Source organism: Juglans regia, chromosome 7 (assembly GCF_001411555.2).
Source record: "Juglans regia cultivar Chandler chromosome 7, Walnut 2.0, whole genome shotgun sequence".
NCBI classification, from domain to species: domain Eukaryota; kingdom Viridiplantae; phylum Streptophyta; class Magnoliopsida; order Fagales; family Juglandaceae; genus Juglans; species Juglans regia.
In genome coordinates this window covers 45664073-45680944 of record NC_049907.1, presented here as the reverse complement: position 1 = coordinate 45680944, position 16872 = coordinate 45664073, and the positions used below count along the sequence as shown (strand labels likewise).

At 40.1% G+C, this 16872-nt stretch overlaps 2 protein-coding genes across 3 annotated transcripts; both read right to left on the bottom strand.

Annotated features, from left to right (window-relative positions):
• Nucleotides 1-421: 421 nt before the first annotated feature.
• On the bottom strand, nt 422-6389 carry LOC109009760 (protein MLN51 homolog). Its single transcript, XM_018990371.2, has 12 exons — nt 5455-6389; nt 4519-4621; nt 4174-4370; nt 3236-4077; nt 2727-2841; nt 2233-2343; nt 1886-1941; nt 1739-1784; nt 1496-1563; nt 1339-1418; nt 846-936; nt 422-749 (listed from the first exon to the last, which is right to left on the bottom strand). The coding sequence occupies exons 1-9, from the start codon at nt 5997-5999 to the stop codon at nt 1536-1538; spliced, it is 2043 nt and encodes a 680-aa protein (XP_018845916.2). The 5' UTR covers nt 6000-6389; the 3' UTR covers nt 422-749; nt 846-936; nt 1339-1418; nt 1496-1535.
• A 708-nt stretch (nt 6390-7097) lies between these two features.
• Nucleotides 7098-16265, bottom strand: LOC109009761 (nuclear pore complex protein NUP50A-like). 2 transcript variants are annotated; one of them, XM_018990373.2, is made up of 2 exons: nt 16183-16265; nt 7098-8845 (listed from the first exon to the last, which is right to left on the bottom strand). In XM_018990373.2, exon 2 carries the CDS (start codon nt 8776-8778, stop codon nt 7561-7563), a length of 1218 nt encoding a protein of 405 aa, XP_018845918.1. In that variant the 5' UTR covers nt 8779-8845; nt 16183-16265; the 3' UTR covers nt 7098-7560. The 2 variants fall into 2 exon arrangements, with proteins under 2 accessions (XP_018845918.1, XP_018845917.1); XM_018990372.2 differs by having other exon boundaries at nt 16027-16232.
• Nucleotides 16266-16872: the final 607 nt, after the last annotated feature.

Sequence of the window (16872 nt, the reverse complement as noted above, 5' to 3'; positions counted from 1 at the left end):
GAGATTACCTTGATCAAGAGCATTATGTCTAACTTGCCTACATGTTTCCTTTTCAAGTTTGTTTCTACTTTTACCCCATCAGCATCACCAATCAAACCCTTGGGAACGGGGCCGGGAAAGTTCAAATTTCACGTATTAAATTAAAACAAAAGAGTTTACAATTTACTCTTAAAACACATTTACTATTGTATTTTGGCAATATCCATTTATTTACTTTTCTTTCATCATAGCAATCTGGAAGGGACGCAATTAGAATAAGAAGAACATGATCACTTTTTCCCTTCTCTGCATAAATTTCTATTGCTCGAGTATTCCTAAACTACATAGCCTTGATTGTAGATTTGTATCTCCATTGAGGTGCCTTTATGCTAGAAGCACACAAAAAGAAGGTTAATAGAATAAAATACAGATAAGCGTTGCATTGCCTAGAAAAACATCAATTATCACGTATGAGTTTTGCTAAAACATCAATAACCCATTCTTTACTAGAGTCCTAAAACTATTTAGCTGCAACATCGCCAGCAGTAAGTCAACTGGAGAAATTCTCACTCGTTAAAGGTCCTCTCAAAACAATTATTATCGTCACAAAAAAAAAAATCCACACCATTTATATAAATAGAAAAATTCAACTCCACTGACCAATAAGATGCTGCACAACAAATCTTGTTCTTTTTGCCTTTTCTTTATATTTTTGGAAGCCAGCCAACATTTCTCACGAGCTTCACTGAAAAACCAAACCACATGAAAACCTGAAAGAAACGAAAACAAGGGATTATCACAATTTCATCCAATGTCAACTTGCGAGACCAATACATTGGTGATTATCCTTTGATGCATATTCCTACCGCACGTTTAAACAAGATACTGCCACCCGTCAAGCCGCCATATTGTCTTAAATTATTTAGTGCAGCATGAGCAGGTGTTCGTCATATGTAACTGCAAGAGAAATTGTAAATACAGGTGCAAATTAAAATGTTGATATAGAGCAGCAATTATATTTTCGGTGGGGGTACAAACCATCACAGGTGCTGGCTAAGCACAAAACTAAAACCTTAAGAATGCATCACGGGTCCAGCCAACTGAATGCATACATTGAAAGAGAAAGGGGGAAAGGAGAAGAGCATAGCATGAAACACAAATCTGAAATCTCATATTTCAAAAAATATAAATAATAATTGTAGAAAGACAATAAATTGCGTGGGAAGGAGTAAAAAATGTTGAGATATCAAACTAAAGAACCTTTAAATGGATTTTGTTATCGCTGTGAAAATAAAGAGATAAAATTCGCAACATCCAAAATACAGAGAAAAACACATTAATCAGTGCAAGATTAGTTACCTAAAATATCATGGAACCTATTGCGGCCCAGAGTGCTCTAGAACAAAAGCCTAGATACCACAAAGGGCTTGGAGGAAGGCCTGCAGCATGAAGCAATCACAACTCAGAATTTTGCAACACCCACACGACACAAAAGTTTAGTTGGGTGATAGTGAACCTTTATCTGCTTATTAAAAGCTCCGTAATATCTATGTATTTCACTGGCCAAAGTTCATTTCTGAGTATCTGCATGGATAGGAAAAAAGGCAAATTAAAAATTTTCGTTTTAAGGCAAAAATATATAGCAGGATGGATCATGTTCCTCCACCCCACCCAAACCAGGGTGAATGTGGTGCCAGGAGACACTTAGGAGAGAGCCTTAAAGATCTATTGGCACTCAAAAACAAGTATTCCAACTTGCCTGCGAGGCTTATTGTGTCGCTGCCCAAATTCATCATTCCCAAGTTCTGCAGGGAAGCAAGTTACTTGAGTTCAAAATTAAAATAAATGATGAAATGAAGTATTTCAAAATTAGTGATGATATAAAAGTGCAAAGCTGCAAAGTTACCAGGCCTCTGTGAAGGCTTCCATTCCTTATTGGGTTTGTTCAAATTATTTTCTTTGCTACAAAGGGGAAAAAATAAAGATTAAAACATCGCAATGTTGATGGAAAGATGACATCAGTCAATATTAGCATGATCAAAATATCGTCTTCCAGAGAAAGGAGCAATGATTACATGCCGAAATAGGAAAGATGAATCTACTTGGCAATGCCTCAAAGCATTTTAACAAAAGAACTAAAGTGAAATGATGTTTCACTAAACACCATATTGCCAGGTTAGGCCAAAACAAAAGCCAGTATATCATCCTCTGACCATTGTAAATTATCAAACGCATGCAGACGATGCTACCAACCTTGAGGCACCCATTGAAGATGTCTGCCCCGATGGGTGTTGATGATAAGCGCCATCAACAGTAATATAGGGATATGTGGTCCCTAGAGCTCCTGCAGCACCCGCCAATAGCCTGAAGAACGAGAAAATGAACATCACTATTATCCTTTGAAAATAAACAAAATGCAAGTGGTAACTGGAGGAAAGATAATGTAGAAAGAAGAATGGTAAGAGTGTCGCTCATTGAAACATCCACCCCAAAGAAATTTGACTACCAGGCAGTGAATTTTTTTTTCCCCAAATCAGAAAGAAGGCACTAAGGAATACCCCTGACTAGAGATGAATCTCCTCTCAGCTGTAAAAACATAGAGAGTAGATATTTCCCAATCCAAAGGAAGTGCCAATTAGCCACTAAATAAAAAAACTAAAAAATAGCATTCACGGAGCACGTGAGCCAAAGAAAAACAAGGCGACCCACAGAAGAAACTGCAGTTTACAATGAAAGGATTACTATACCATGTCATCTCAGAATTTCCCAATCCAAGTTGTGGCTGAGCAACATAACCAGGGAACGCCATACCAACAGCAGGAACTCCAATACCACCAGGATGCTGGCCTCCAAATTGCATCACTGCAAGTAAACCAAACCAGGGAAGAATGAGAATAAAGTTCAATAGAGAAAAAAAATAGACTACGATTCCATAAACTCTGCAATTACATAGATCTAGAAAAATAATTCAAGCTAATGAAGCAGTTCCCAGTAGCTCATAAAATAATTGAGGCATATTTAGTTAGGTACAATTAATTTGGTTACGTTTCCAAATCCAAAAATTTGTTTAAGAACTATTCACTTGAACTAGTGGAAAACGAGAAAGAAAATTAGATTTTTTTTCCTAAACTGTCTCCAAAAAAAAAAAAACTTTTATGGAATCCAAAATGAGGATTCTTTGCACAACATTCCAGAGATTTTTCCACATACAAAATTTCTTCTAAATAATTGAAGATAAGATCCAAGAAACTTTCACCTGGCAAGAATGTGGGAGTCGCAGGGAAGTTTTGATCTCCATGACTAACAGCCATGCTACCAGTAGCTCCCATAACCTGAGTGCCACTGTACATAACAGATCCCTTCCCAGTATCTTGAGTATTGCCTTTTCCCTTTCCAACCAATGCACCTTTAGAGCTATTTGATTTTGAAAAAGATTCAGCCTCCTCAGGTTCATAAGAATTTATTGAAAGACCCACTTTTGGAGGGGAGGAAGCTTGAGAACCACTACCAGGACGCTGGTTTGCATGTTGTGCAGGAGCTTGCACAGGAGGCTGACCTCTGCTTTGAGCAGGACCTCTCTGAACTGCATGGAATTGCGTTGAAGGGGAAACTCTATTGACTTGGTTGTGAGGTGGAGCCGGTTGATAATTTATCTGTCCTGCTAAACCCCTTCCCTTTGTTGGAGGAGATTGTGTAGCACTGACTAAGGAGGATCCCGAAATTGGCATTTGCAGATTAGCCAAAGGTTTCCCAGCACCTGGATTGATGGACTCGTCAATATAAAGCTTGTCCATGCCAACAGATTCAGTTATGTTCTTCCCACGAAGCAATGCATTGGTTTGTGGGATTGAAGAACCATCATCCATAACAGCTGGGTGAAGACTTCTGTTGGAACTACCAGCTTGTAAATCTGTTTTCTGCATCAGAGTGATGTCTCTATTGGAAGAGCCAGAAGGATAAAATGGAGGAGAAGCAGAATTCAAGCTTGATGCAAACACTTGTCTCCTAACAGGAACAGGTTCAGATTCCACACTTGACACGGGCATGAAAGCTCTCCCAGAATTTGTATGTGAAGTTTTCTCAAGAGGCTTCCCAGACCTGAAACATCAGCAAACACAGCAAATTTTAAGCACAACCTGATGAACATGGTGAAAATTCTGAATGAAAGCCATCAAGCTCAAATTTCATACTTACTGTTTGTTTTCAGCTGGTGGAACCTGACTTTTGTTTTTAAAGGTGGGTTCATATCGTCTGGGCCCCCGTCCTCTCACACTCTTAGGTGTCTGGCTTTGGTCATTATATGCTTTAGGCCTACTCCCTCTTGGATACCCTCGATCAATACCTCGATTTTTACCACGACCTCGATAAGGACCTTTAAAATTCCTCCGACCCTGTAGTTATATTAAAGTGCATGCCATAAAAAAATAAAAAAATAAAAAAATAAATAAAATCAGATCAGAGAGAGAAAGAAAGGGAGAAGGGGAATGCAACATTTAAAACATTATCCCTCTTGCAGATTGCATGTATCTAATGGATCACCTCTTCATAATGCCTTTCCTGCGAAGTCATTTCCTCAAACTTGTCATGCCCCCATTTCCGGTCATCTTTGGACTCCCACAACCTCCTTCCACCACGTGTGCGCCTAAAAATTCAATAATCATGTTAAAATCATCATTTACAATAAATTTCCTAATAGCAAAGGGTTATATAGTGGCAACATTAAAATTCAAATTTCCTAATAAATTTCCTAAGGTTCATGGAAACTGTAAAGCAGGCTTTCATTTTGGAGTCCCCAACATCACTTGTTAAGTATCGTCCCGTATACTCGAACCTTTGTCTATTTATGCTCAATAAAATTTTTTTTATCGATCAAAAAAAGAATCAAGGGAGTGGGAGGAAGTCAGTATGTGAAAAATGAAGAAATAATGCCTTCATAATCTAAATTCTGACAAAATAAACCTGGAATTGATGGCATTTAAAGCCAAGGAAAATTAACTTATTCAGTAATACTCTGAAAACACCAAAAGCACATCAACACTGACATCATTGCCAGAGGGGCAAGGCAGTGCCAACTCCACCCTGCGTATACTATTGGGTACCAGTGCAACAAGACAAATACATACCTTCTATAGAACAATCTGCATTCCCACACGTTACAAATGCCCACATTACATAATTTTGTGTTCATACTCCAAAATGTAGCACAAAGGTCCCTCAAACTACACCTCATTCTTAATTTTTTTTTATGCCTAAACTCGAAATATAATCTACCAGCATTGAACGACTCTTCTAACCATTTAACAGGCTTATCCGACCACTTTTTCACTACAAGCCAATCCAATATCCATACCGAAGTATAAAACCGCTTAAGATTGATGACAACCCAAATTAGAGCGAGACTCTAAACACATTCCTATAAATAATAAACTATCATGCCTGTGCTGAAAAGAAATGAGCCCAAAACCAAAAATATACCTGTGTCTACCACCAGCATTGTCCCTAAACCGATCATCGTGCATATAGAAAGCCCCAGCGGTGGGCACCGCAAAGGGCTCATTCTCCTTCTTCTCCTCCTCCCCCTCAGCCCGATCCTCTGCTTGCACCTCTGCCAACTCATCCATAGCCCTCCTTTCATCACCATCCGCTTCATTTAAATTCACCACTGCAACTACCGAGTCGATCCTACCACCAACACGTGCCTTTCCCTCAACGCCTCCGTCCCTATACAACGCTTCTTCTTCTTCACCTCCATCCCCATCTAGCTCAACCTCTTCTTCATCTTCCAAGTCTTCCTCTTCTTCTTCATCCAACTCTTCATCATCCTCGTAATCCGCCACCCCACCCTGACCGTCCGATTCGTCGGAATGAGTCCCAAAGCTCCGGTCCACCCTCGGCTTCTCTCTCCTTTCTCCTTCGCCTTCCTCATCATCACTTGCTTCGCGCCTCCGCATAGCCAGCGATCTCTTCACTTCCTCTGGATCGCTCTCATACTCAACCTCTTCTTCACCCGCCGAAGCCATGAATTCCTCTAATAAAAATTAAAATCCCAAACTTTCGCCGTCACCAAACACCAATTTTAGAAAACGATATATCAATCAAAACCAAAGAGGCACAAAAATCATCAAAATCCCTACACAACCGAAAGACCGAATAAATGACTTTCAGGCAATCCAAATGGGCAGCAGCCCTATAAACGGAAACTTACTAGAGAACCAAACACCAATTCGAGAAAATCTCGATAAAACGACGGCCTATAAGACAAAAAATTGAAGGCAATTAGGGTTTTATAAATTGGGATCTCATGGTTAGCGTTTGAGAAACCCTAGATTTTTAAAGGGAGAGAAAGGGGCAAGAGGATATTTTTGGATTTTTTAGTTGACGTCAGCAATTGTATGGGAAAAGACTTGTAAAAGGAAAAGGAAGAGGAAAGGGAAACGGGTCTTTCTTCGGAGAAGTGTTTAAACTTTAGAAGGGCTAATTTCATAGGGGTATTCTTGGTAAAGCAAGTTTTTGGTCAGCGTCCGGCACGTGAGATTGGGCTATCTTATAGTCGTCAGAGACTCAGATGCTACAAGACTCGCAGTGACTCTGGCTGGACTGCTGGCCGAGGGCAGGTGAATCTGAAGCCTGTACCAATTAGCCAATGAATTTATGCCTCATTGTCTAAACTAAATTTTTCTTAATTTGATTTATAAGATTTAAAATTTAAAATTTATCATTAAATTCAAATTATATCATCGTGTAAATAATATGTGATATAAAAATCTTTAAGTAAAATTATTCTAATAGATTTTGTTGGAAAAAGATTTACGAGTTGAATGTGTATACCATTACCTAATTGTCATAAAATAAAATTCTATGCACTAGTTTTTTTCTTCTTGTTTTGAGATATTTGTAGATAAAACTTTAATAAATCACGTTACCATCTCATTTTCATTCCATTATATAAGATGTGACGCATTTATTACCGTTGAATAATCTTTTATTTGATGATTTTTTTATCGTTTAATAGTGATAAATATATCGCATCTTACTCATTCAATAATAAAATATAAATATGATGTATAATATTACTCATATGTAGAGTTCACTCCCTCCCACCTACAACATGGCTAATATGTTAATAAGGAATTATCTTGTCAAAAAGTAAAACTTCGTAAAAAAAATAATACAGAGTAGACACAAGGACATCGTTTAATCCAATCCTCAACACAATATCAGAATATATATCCACTTTGTGATTTTTGGGACCAAGAAGATATCCACAATGCAGATCGATATATCCCAAAGATTTGGGGGACAACCATAGAACTGTGACCAACACCAATGTCTTGCAAGCTCCAATTATGCCGTCCGAACCCGAGAATTATCCAAAATGAATCCAACAGTACCTTTTTTTTTTTTTTTTCTTTTTTGTTGGGGGCTTGAAATTAAACTACAACAAAATGGAGAGAACTCTGTTAACTCTGCAACATAAGGGCCGAGGATTCCAAACCCTAAAACTTTCTCCTCTTCCGAAGGGAGGAAGGACTACTATAGGAAGGACTACTACCACATACATGCATTAACAGGGAACGCCTTTCAATCATCAGAAGCCTTGGGAGAATTCTCTGGAGTCTTCAGAACTGTAGACACCTTACCTTTATGCGCAGAAACGGCAGCACGAAACTCCTCCACTATGGAACCATCCTTGAACTTCAAAGCAAATGTTGTGAGGCCATCCTTCCCTTCACTGGCACTATTAATGCAGGCAAAGGTGATGCCTTTCTTCTCCATATTTGTGAGCTTCATGTCTGGGTAAAGACTGGCATTCATAATTAACCTGTAATTTCCTCTGGCTCGCATAAGAAGTCGGGCTCTATCCGTCTCAGTTGTGGAGACATTCACTTTTAGTTCTCCCTTCCCACGTTCCTTCCAACCTCCCTCGATATATTCAAACAACACTGAATCGGCAGTGAAAACCACTTCCTCGTGTTCTTCCCCAGTCTCGACCACAATCTCCTGCATTGATGGGAAACCAGTTTGCTCAGTCTTCGAAACAGTGGAAGCCCTTGAAGTGCCAAAAATTGAAGAACTTCCATTATTAGAGAGACTCAGACCAAAAGGCTTATCATTTTCCCCTCCAAAAAGAGACACAGAAGCAGTACCGGGTCTAGACCCATCTGTCGAAATAGAATCAAAGGAAAAAGTAGAAGTGGAAATTCCAGTTCCAGCAAGACCAGTGAAGGCATTTTGGCTGCTCGAAAGTTGTTGGAATGAGCTCAAAGGGGTACCTTCCACACCTGAATTCACAGTTTCGCTTTTGTTATCTTTCTCGTCTTCATTTTCAGACTTCTCTTCTTTTGCAGGTTGTTCATCATGTTCGGCTGCCTTAATTCCAATATTACTGCTCTCCTTCTCCACAGCATTTACCTCATGCGCTGAAGATTCATCCTCTGCCTCATCAGTTTTGGTCTCTGACCGCTTAGTTTCCTCATCTTTTTCATCTACCTCATCTGAAACTTTCTCCTCACCAGCAGCCTGTGCAACACTCGTAACAGACGAGGTTACATTGAACTCTGTAGGAGGGACTAAGTGGATTGTAGCAAATGGATTGAATGAGGGGGCTGACATGGCCTGGTTTCGACGAACTTTGACAATTCTTCTGGTTGCCAGCACCCCCTCGCTGGCCTTCTTGAAAGTTCCAGTCTCTGGTTCAGGAGCATCTTCTTCATCATCAAGACCAGCATTATCTTTATTGAGTTCCCTTCCAGCGACCCTCTTCTTTGAAGGTGGAAGAGCATTTTCCGCATCCCCCATTGAAAAATGTATTCAACAAACTAAAACTTCAGAACTGTTGTCACGATGCCTTGGGGTAAACAGATATCTGCAAATGAGCAGAAATGATGTTTTTCTGAAGACATTATAAACAAATGAAGAAATAAAGGAAAAACAGCATTGGCCTGCCTCAAGGTTAAGTGAAATTAAATCATCCAACAAAATTTTAAGCTTTCGGGTTCGGATACTGAGGAAATCCTAGATATCAATCATGCTTGGAAAAGCTTATTGTGATGCCTTGTTTATCTTCTTCTTATTTTCTCTCTCCTTAAGCTTGCGGAGGCAGAATTATGATTGGTTTCTCTCCGTACACTTGCGAAAAAACACGATGGTGCTTCGTTGTCAATGGTGTAGCGATACTGGTGTCTGAGTTTTTTTGGAGGTTTTATAGTTAGTGATTAGTGATACATTGTTTTAACATTTGGCTTCGCTGTGATGGAGTTGAATTGTAACGTTATTATTGATTACAAGACCTTTGAGTTTAAGAAGGAAGATGATAGGTGGTGGAGAATAACGGAGAGTAGTTGCCGTATTGTCAAATATGTCTCCATCGACCAAGATGCTTTGGCATGGCTGGCTGCTAGAGTAATGGAATGCTTAGCTTCTGGGGGTCCTTCTGAGTTTCTTAGAACTCGAAGGAGGGGAAGTCAGGTCTTAGTCATGCAGAGAAGACATAACAGTCACGGCAGGTTTTTTTCCTTGTCGGAGTTTGGGCGAGAGAGGAGGCGTGGTCTGATAGTAGTACCGGCAGGGAGGACGGGGGATGGATGGAAGAACTTTGGAGAGACCTTGAAGGAGCTGTTAGCTCCAATCTCCGCTGGGGGTGAAAAAAACAGAGGTAGTGGAAGTCCATATCCTCCATCGGAGACGGTGTTTCCTTTCGCACGGTCGTACCGAGAGGCGCTAGAGGTGCCTCGAGTAGCAAAAACAGCAGAGAGGGCAGGCTCGGTAGGTACAGGAGGGTCATGCTCTTTAGCGAGGGCTCAATGGAGTAAGGAGAATGTCAGGCTAACGGTCGGGCTGAATGAGGAAGTACTGTTGCAGGCGTTGGCTGAGATGGAACGTCAAGTGGGAGCTTTGTCTGAAAATATCGGTTGGTTGAAACGGTGTGTTAAAGGGAAGGCTGTCGGGGAAATGGGCTCGGGCTCAGGCCATTTTTGTAAGGGGCCTTTCTCTACCGAGTTTGGGCTGGAGAAGGGCCCAGGCCCAGCACGGGTAAGGAAGGAGGGTATGGACCGATATATCGTTTTGCCTGATATATCGGTACAGGGGGTTTACCCCCTCATCACCTCGCCGATAGGTGATCGGACGGACTCAATTCCACCACAGAAAGGGTCGCCGGGAGATAGAAAGGGTCGCCGGCTCCCGGCGACCACCTTGGTGGGTCTGCGAAGTCAGCTTCCTGGAGAGAAGATGAGAACTTCGCGGAAGGAGAAGTCACGACAAAGATGGGAGATTTCGAAGGGGATTCTGGCTCACCTATCTTTGTGGTTTTGGGTGGGGAGATTAGTTCACATACTCCAATGATGGGGGAGATACCGTTGAGGGGGACACAGCCTTGTTCTGGTGCTGTAGGCGAGGGATACGTTACAGAGGTGCCTTCGGTAGAGCACCAGGGAGGGGTTTTTTCTGCGCTTACGGCGATAGGGGAAGTGGGGCCTGTTTCTAATGAGTTGATTGTGGTTAGTGGGTCAACAGAGGAGGTGGGGTCTGTTATAGAGGCGTCGGATAAATTTTCAGGGAACTTACAGATGGTGGTCAGCAAAGTCAGGGGTGATCCGAAGGAGTCGGGTAGTCCTACCCCACTTTGTACAGTCCACTCTAATCCAATCCCTATCCCTGAGGATTGGTTGATGAAAAAAGTGGAGGAGCTTCAGGGATTCCTGGGGATTTCTTGTGCGGGATATGAAGAGCAGTTCAGGGCTCTTCTAGTGGCCATTGAATCTGGATGCTCAACGGCAGAAAAGTCGGCTGCTAAACAAGATAGAGAGTTGAGAAGACTAATTTGCACTATTAATTACGATAATAAGGGAGGGAGTGTGGGGAGGGAAAGACAGAAGGGAGGGGGAGCAGTTGTTCTTATGAAGCCTAAAATTATATCATGGAATGTCAGGGGTATTAACGATGCAAATAAGCGGCTTCGCATCCGTTCTCTTCTTCGTAGTTGGAAAGTTGATATAGTTTGTATCCAAGAGACTAAGGGCAGGTTTGGGGGTGAGATGAGAATTTTGTGTTTTGTTTTGAAATTTAAAATATTATGTTTTAATATTATTATTGTTTTGGGATTTGAAAAAAGGTGTATTATGATTTAAAAAAGTTGAATTGTTTATTATATTTTGTATGTGGATTTGAAAAATGTGTAATGATGAGATGAGATGAGATGAGAATTTTGTGTTTTGTTTTGTATTCCAAACCTACCCTATGTTGAGCCATGTTGATAGGAATATTATTCGGAGTCTATGGGGTTGCCCGTTTGTGGGATGGAGTTTTTTAGCCTCTTTGGGTGCATCCAGAGGGGTATTGTTAATGTGGGATAAAAGAGTAGTGGATCTAGTAGAGGATTGCATTGGGAACCATTCAGTGGCCGTTTCTTTTAAGAATGTTGAGGATGGTTGGAGGTGGGCTCTTGTGGGGGTATATGGTCCTAATATGGATAGAGATAGACGATTGTTGTGGGAGGAGATAGCGGGAGTGCAACATATTTGGGAATTACCTTGAGTGGTGTGTGGGGATTTTAATGTGGTACGCTTTCCTTGTGAGAGGGCGGGAATTTCTTCTTTGACATGGGCAATGGAAGATTTTTCGGAGTTGATTTTCAATCTCAATTTGATTGATCTTCCTCTAGTGGGGGGGTCTTACACATGGTCTAATAGTAGAGGGGGGTCACGATTGGACAGGTTTCTAGTCTTCTTCATGGGAGTCTCATTTTCCGGATCTAATTCAGAAGCGTTTACCAAGGGTATGTTCTGACCATTTCCCCATTATATTAGATTGTGATGGCTTCCATGGGGGAAGGAGGTATTTCAAATTTGAAAATATGTGGCTTCAAACGGTCGGTTTTGGGGAGAAGGTGTGTAATTGGTGGGCCTCATATTCTTTTCATAGTATTCCTAGCTTTATTGTGGCTTCTAAACTTAAAGCACTCAAGTAGGATCTGAAGAAGTGGAATATAGAGATTTTTAGACATACCGAGGAACAAAAGAGTACCCTGTGGAGTGAGTTGAGCTCTTTAGAAGAGGGGGAGGTAAACGAGGAGTCTTCGTTGAGAAAAACTGTGGTGGTGTCCGAAATAGAGAGGGTGTTGCTGTTAGAAGAAATATCTTGGCGACAAAAATCTAGAATGACGTGGTTGAAGGAGGGTGACAAATGTACTAGTTTCTTTCATAAAATGGAAAATTCTCACAGGCGTAATAATGTGATAGAGGTGATTCATTCAGGTACCACAGTGCATCATTCTCCAGTAGACATTCAGGCACATATAGAAAATTACTATGAAGAGCTTCTTAAAGAGACGGAGGTGTGGCGCCCTAAATTGGATGGACTACATTTTGATCAGTTGGATGGTAGTGCAGCGAGTTTGTTAGAGAGACCGTTTGAGGAGTTAGAAGTGCTGCAGGTAGTAAGAGGGATGAACAAAGATAAAGCTCCAGGTCCGGATGGTTTCTCTATGGCTTTCTTTCAAGAAAGTTGGGACATAGTGAAAGAGGACGTGATGAGGGTCTTTCATGAATTTCATTCTTGCCAAAAGTTTGAAAAGTCCCTTAATGCTACTTTCATTGCTCTCATTCCGAAAGTTGCAGGTGCTATTGAATTGAAAGATTTCCGCCCCATCAGTTTGGTAGGCGGGATTTATAAAATTATTTCAAAGGTGTTAGCGAATCGAATGAGCTTGGTGATGGATAAAATCATTTCCAAGTCCCAAAATGCCTTTGTACGTGGACGACAAATTTTGGACTCAGTTTTGGTAGCGAATGAGTGTCTGGATAGCCGGTTGAGGGCAGGTATTCCAGGAGTCATTTGCAAGTTGGATATGGAAAAGACTTATGATCATGTGTGCTGGGATTTTTTGTTATATATGTTGAAGAGGTGTGGTTTTGGAGATAGGTGGTGCGGTTGGGTGAAACATTGTGCATCATCCGCTCGGTTTTCAGTTTTAGTAAACGGGCAACCCTGTGGTTTCTTCTTGAGTTCGAGGGGCTTGAGACAAGGGGACTCGTTATCTCCTTTTCTCTTTGTTGTAGTGATGGAGGCCGCCGTAAGGGGAGGTTTTATGGCTGGTTTTTCAGTGGGTAACTCTACCTCTGGTGCTTTTTCCATTTCTCATTTATTGTATGCAGATGATACTTTAATCCTCTGTGATGCTGAGAGTGGACAGTTGCAAGCTTTAAGGGCTGTTCTTTTGGGTTTTGAAGCTGTCTCGGGTCTCAAGGTGAATTTGGGAAAGTCGGAGTTGGTCCCGGTGGGAGTGGTGGACAATATCAATCAGCTAGCAAGTTTGTTGGGGTGCAAAGTGGCTTCTCTTCCGATGAAATACCTGGGCCTCCCTTTAGGAGCCTCTTTCAAGGCTAAATACATATGCGACGGAGTTGTAGAGAAGGTAGGGAAAAAATTGGCAGGTTGGAAACATGTATACTTATCGAAAGGGGGGAGACTTACCCTCATCAAAAGCACTCTATCCAATCTCCCTACTTATTTTCTATCTTTGTTCCCTTTAGAGCATTGGCAATGGCCTAGCCATTGCCAAGTCCAAATTTTAGCTAGAATGTTAGATTTTAGCTATAATATGGATTTGTAGGTACATTAGTCCACATTAGACTAGCTATCTTGAAGTTCAAATAATAATAAAATATTATATATATAATTTTTTTTTTTTTTTACAAATAGAGTTGATATATTAATTAATAACTTTATTAATAAAAAAGATTATTATTTTTCAAAGATTGTAGTTGTGAAAATGTATTTATTAATACCTGATAACTTATTATTCTAATATATAGTGGCAGGCTCTATACATAAATAAGCTTAAGTACTAGTATATATACGAATCCCCGATCTGCCTATCCAAGTACACTTGCATGTACATAGAAAACAAATAATAAAGCGCACGGGAGATACAGAAAATATATAGAACAAAAGCGGGAGCAAGAAATTATTAAAATAATGATTTGGCTTGTGTGCAGTAGCTCGCCAGACTTGGCGAGAGATGAAGAAATACTGTAGCTAAATGTTGAACTTTAAATATTTAGCTAGGCCGATGTGGGTATTTTTTTCTCTTTTTACCTTTAAGTTAGACTTGCATTGGCAAATGGCTAGTCCATTGCCAATGCTCTTACTGGTGGGAGTGGCCAATAGGATGGAGAAATTGTTTAGGGATTTCTTGTGGGGTGGTATGGGGGAAGAACATAAATTTCATCTAGTGAGTTGGCAGCAGGTGTGTTGTCCGAAGGAGTTGGGAGGTTTGGGGGTGCGTAGTCTATCTGTTTTTAACAAAGCTCTCTTGGGGAAGTGGTTGTGGAGATTTCAAATGGAAGAGGATTTTTTGTGGAGATTGGTTATTGTTCAGAAGTATAGTTGTGATTGGGGGGGTTGGCGTTCCGCGGAGGGTAGGGGTTCCTTTGGTGTAAGCCTTTGGAAATTTATCAGAAATGGGTGGGAGGAGTTCGTAAAGCACACTAGTTTTGAGGTGGGAGTGGGGACTAGAATTAGTTTTTGGTTTGATGTATGGTGTGGTGAGAGTGCTCTATTTATTGTTTTTCCAACTGTTTTCAGATTGGCTGAAAACCAGCAGGCCGCTGTCTCAAATGTATTGTGCTGTGACAATGGGAGTGTTTTGTGGAATTTGATCTTATCCAGAAATGCGCAAGACTTGGAAGTGGATGAAATAGCAGGTTTTTACAGCCTTTTATATTCCAAGAAGTTAGGAGGAAATGGGAGGGATAGAATGTTGTGGAAACATTCAAGGCGCAAAATTTTTTTCTGTTAAGTCCTTCTATAAAGTGTTGGCAGCTCATCAGCCCATTCGGTTCCCCTGGAAAGGTATTTGGAGAGCTCCCATACCACCAAAAGTCTCTTTTTTTATTTGGACTGTTGCTTTGGGAAAGATTTTGACGGCTGACAATTTGAGGAAACGTGGTATAATCGTGATGGAAATGTGTTACATGTGTAAGAGTAATGGTGAATCAATTGAGCACCTTTTCTGGCATTGTGAGATGGCAAGGGAGTTATGGGCGGGTATTTTTAGTCGAGCCGGGCTATCCTGGGTCATGCCTAAGAGCGTGACAGAACTTTTAGCATGTTGGAAGAGGCAACATCATTGTCCTCAACTCGAAGCGACATGGAAGATGGTTCCTTTGTGTTTATTGTGGTGTATATGGATGGAACGGAATGAGAGATGCTTCAACAACAAGGAGAGAAATGCGGGGGAATTATGGAATTTTTTTGTGTTTTCTTTAGTTCAATGGTTGGCTGCTATTGTACTAAAGGGAGGGAATGTTCACGAGTTCTTATTTTCTTTTCAGCTTTCTAGAATGTGATTAGGAGTCCATTTTGTATACTTCCTGTGTACATGGGCGTTGACTAGTTTCTTTCAATCAATAAATTTCTTACTTATCAAAAAAAAAATTTCTCTCTCCTTAACGTTAAATAAAATAATTTTGAAATCTTGTATCCAGACTTGATTTCTCATACTTAGAACTCTAGAAATAATAGGATAAAAACCCTTAAACAATCCATCTTTTACTACACTACTAAATTCCAGTTACTGTTCATAGCCTCGAGACAGGTCATATTCCATCCTTTTTCTCACACGTTTTGAGCTCAAAACATTTATATCGCATAACAAAACATCCCTAGTAACTCTGCTCTATAAATTGCAAAGAAAATGTACTAGAAGGACAGAATATTAAGCGATTTCATGCCAAACGAACGAAAACCGCAACAGTTTTTAGAAGAAAAAAAATCTATATTTCCTTGTTTCTTCTTTTTCTTTTCCCATCGACCAAACGGAGTATAAGAGTTAAAACCCTAATAACTGAAGGAAAATTCGAGTATCCCAAAATGAGTCATTAATAACATCGTAAAAAGAGCGAAAAAAAACCCAAAAAATCAAAACCAATCTACATTTTGGAACAACCATAGAAGCAGAACAAAAAAAAAAACAAAAAAAAAAAAACACAAATAAGACAATTGATATAGAAACCATATATGTAGTGAGATTGAAGTACGACTTACCTGGAAACAAAACGAAGCGAAAGCGAAATCCTCAGAGAGAGAGAGAGATAGATAGATATTAAACAAAATAATAATTAATTTTCTTAAAATAAAGGGAAAAAAAAAGCTAGTCAGATTGAAGGGTTTGGAAATGGGAAATTTCTGAGGGTTTCTTACCCTTCTCAATTCATCTGCACAAGGGGTTTTTATCAGCGCGTTACTGGCAAATGTTGAATAAGATTTTGCGTGTTACAGAGCTCAAATTGTGACACGTGCGGAGTCGGGCTGTACTGGGAAATGGGAATGGCATGGCATTTTTGCGTTTGGGGCTTTCGAGCCCAAATACGAAAAAAAGGCTGTTTTGGGCTTGTGATTGTCTTCGTTCAATTGTGAAAAAACATATATAATTTAACTTATCTTCATTTCTGATGGTATTTTTGCTCGATGGAGGAACAAAACTATCCAAACATATCTTTACTGAGGCCCATTACTTTCACAAAATCCAGCGAAATTTTATAAGAACTTTTCTTTTAAAAAACTCTCAAAACATTTCCTTCAGTTCTCTACCTCCGAAATCCTAAACATCCAAACTTCATACGAGATCATTTCTTTAGAGACAGGAATGGATGAGTAATTCTTTTGAATTTGGAGAAATAATCCGTTAGTTCACCATAACCTTACACAACCAAGTGTTTCAGTCGAATACCCGATCAAAGTCAGATTCTCGTTGTTTCATAATGAAGAAATTTATGAACCTAATTCATCTCATAAAATCGATTCTATAAGAGAGAATTGTTCATTCTTTATAAACATGCTCAAGATCTTATCCACAGGCAATGTGAGATTATTTTTCAACACCCTCCCTCA

Bases quoted from the DNA above. Each gene is read 5' to 3' on its own strand.
- LOC109009760 (XM_018990371.2), bottom strand. From the start codon at position 5,999: ATGGCTTCGGCGGGTGAAGAAGAGGTTGAGTATGAGAGCGATCCAGAG. The intron at 1,942-2,232 runs GTTGGTAGCATC...TCCCCTTTGTAG, and splicing joins TCTTCAATGGGTGCCTCAAG to CAAAGAAAATAATTTGAACA. The intron at 1,564-1,738 runs GCAAGTTGGAAT...CTATCCATGCAG, and splicing joins CGACACAATAAGCCTCGCAG to ATACTCAGAAATGAACTTTG.
- LOC109009761 (XM_018990373.2), bottom strand. From the start codon at position 8,778: ATGGGGGATGCGGAAAATGCTCTTCCACCTTCAAAGAAGAGGGTCGCT.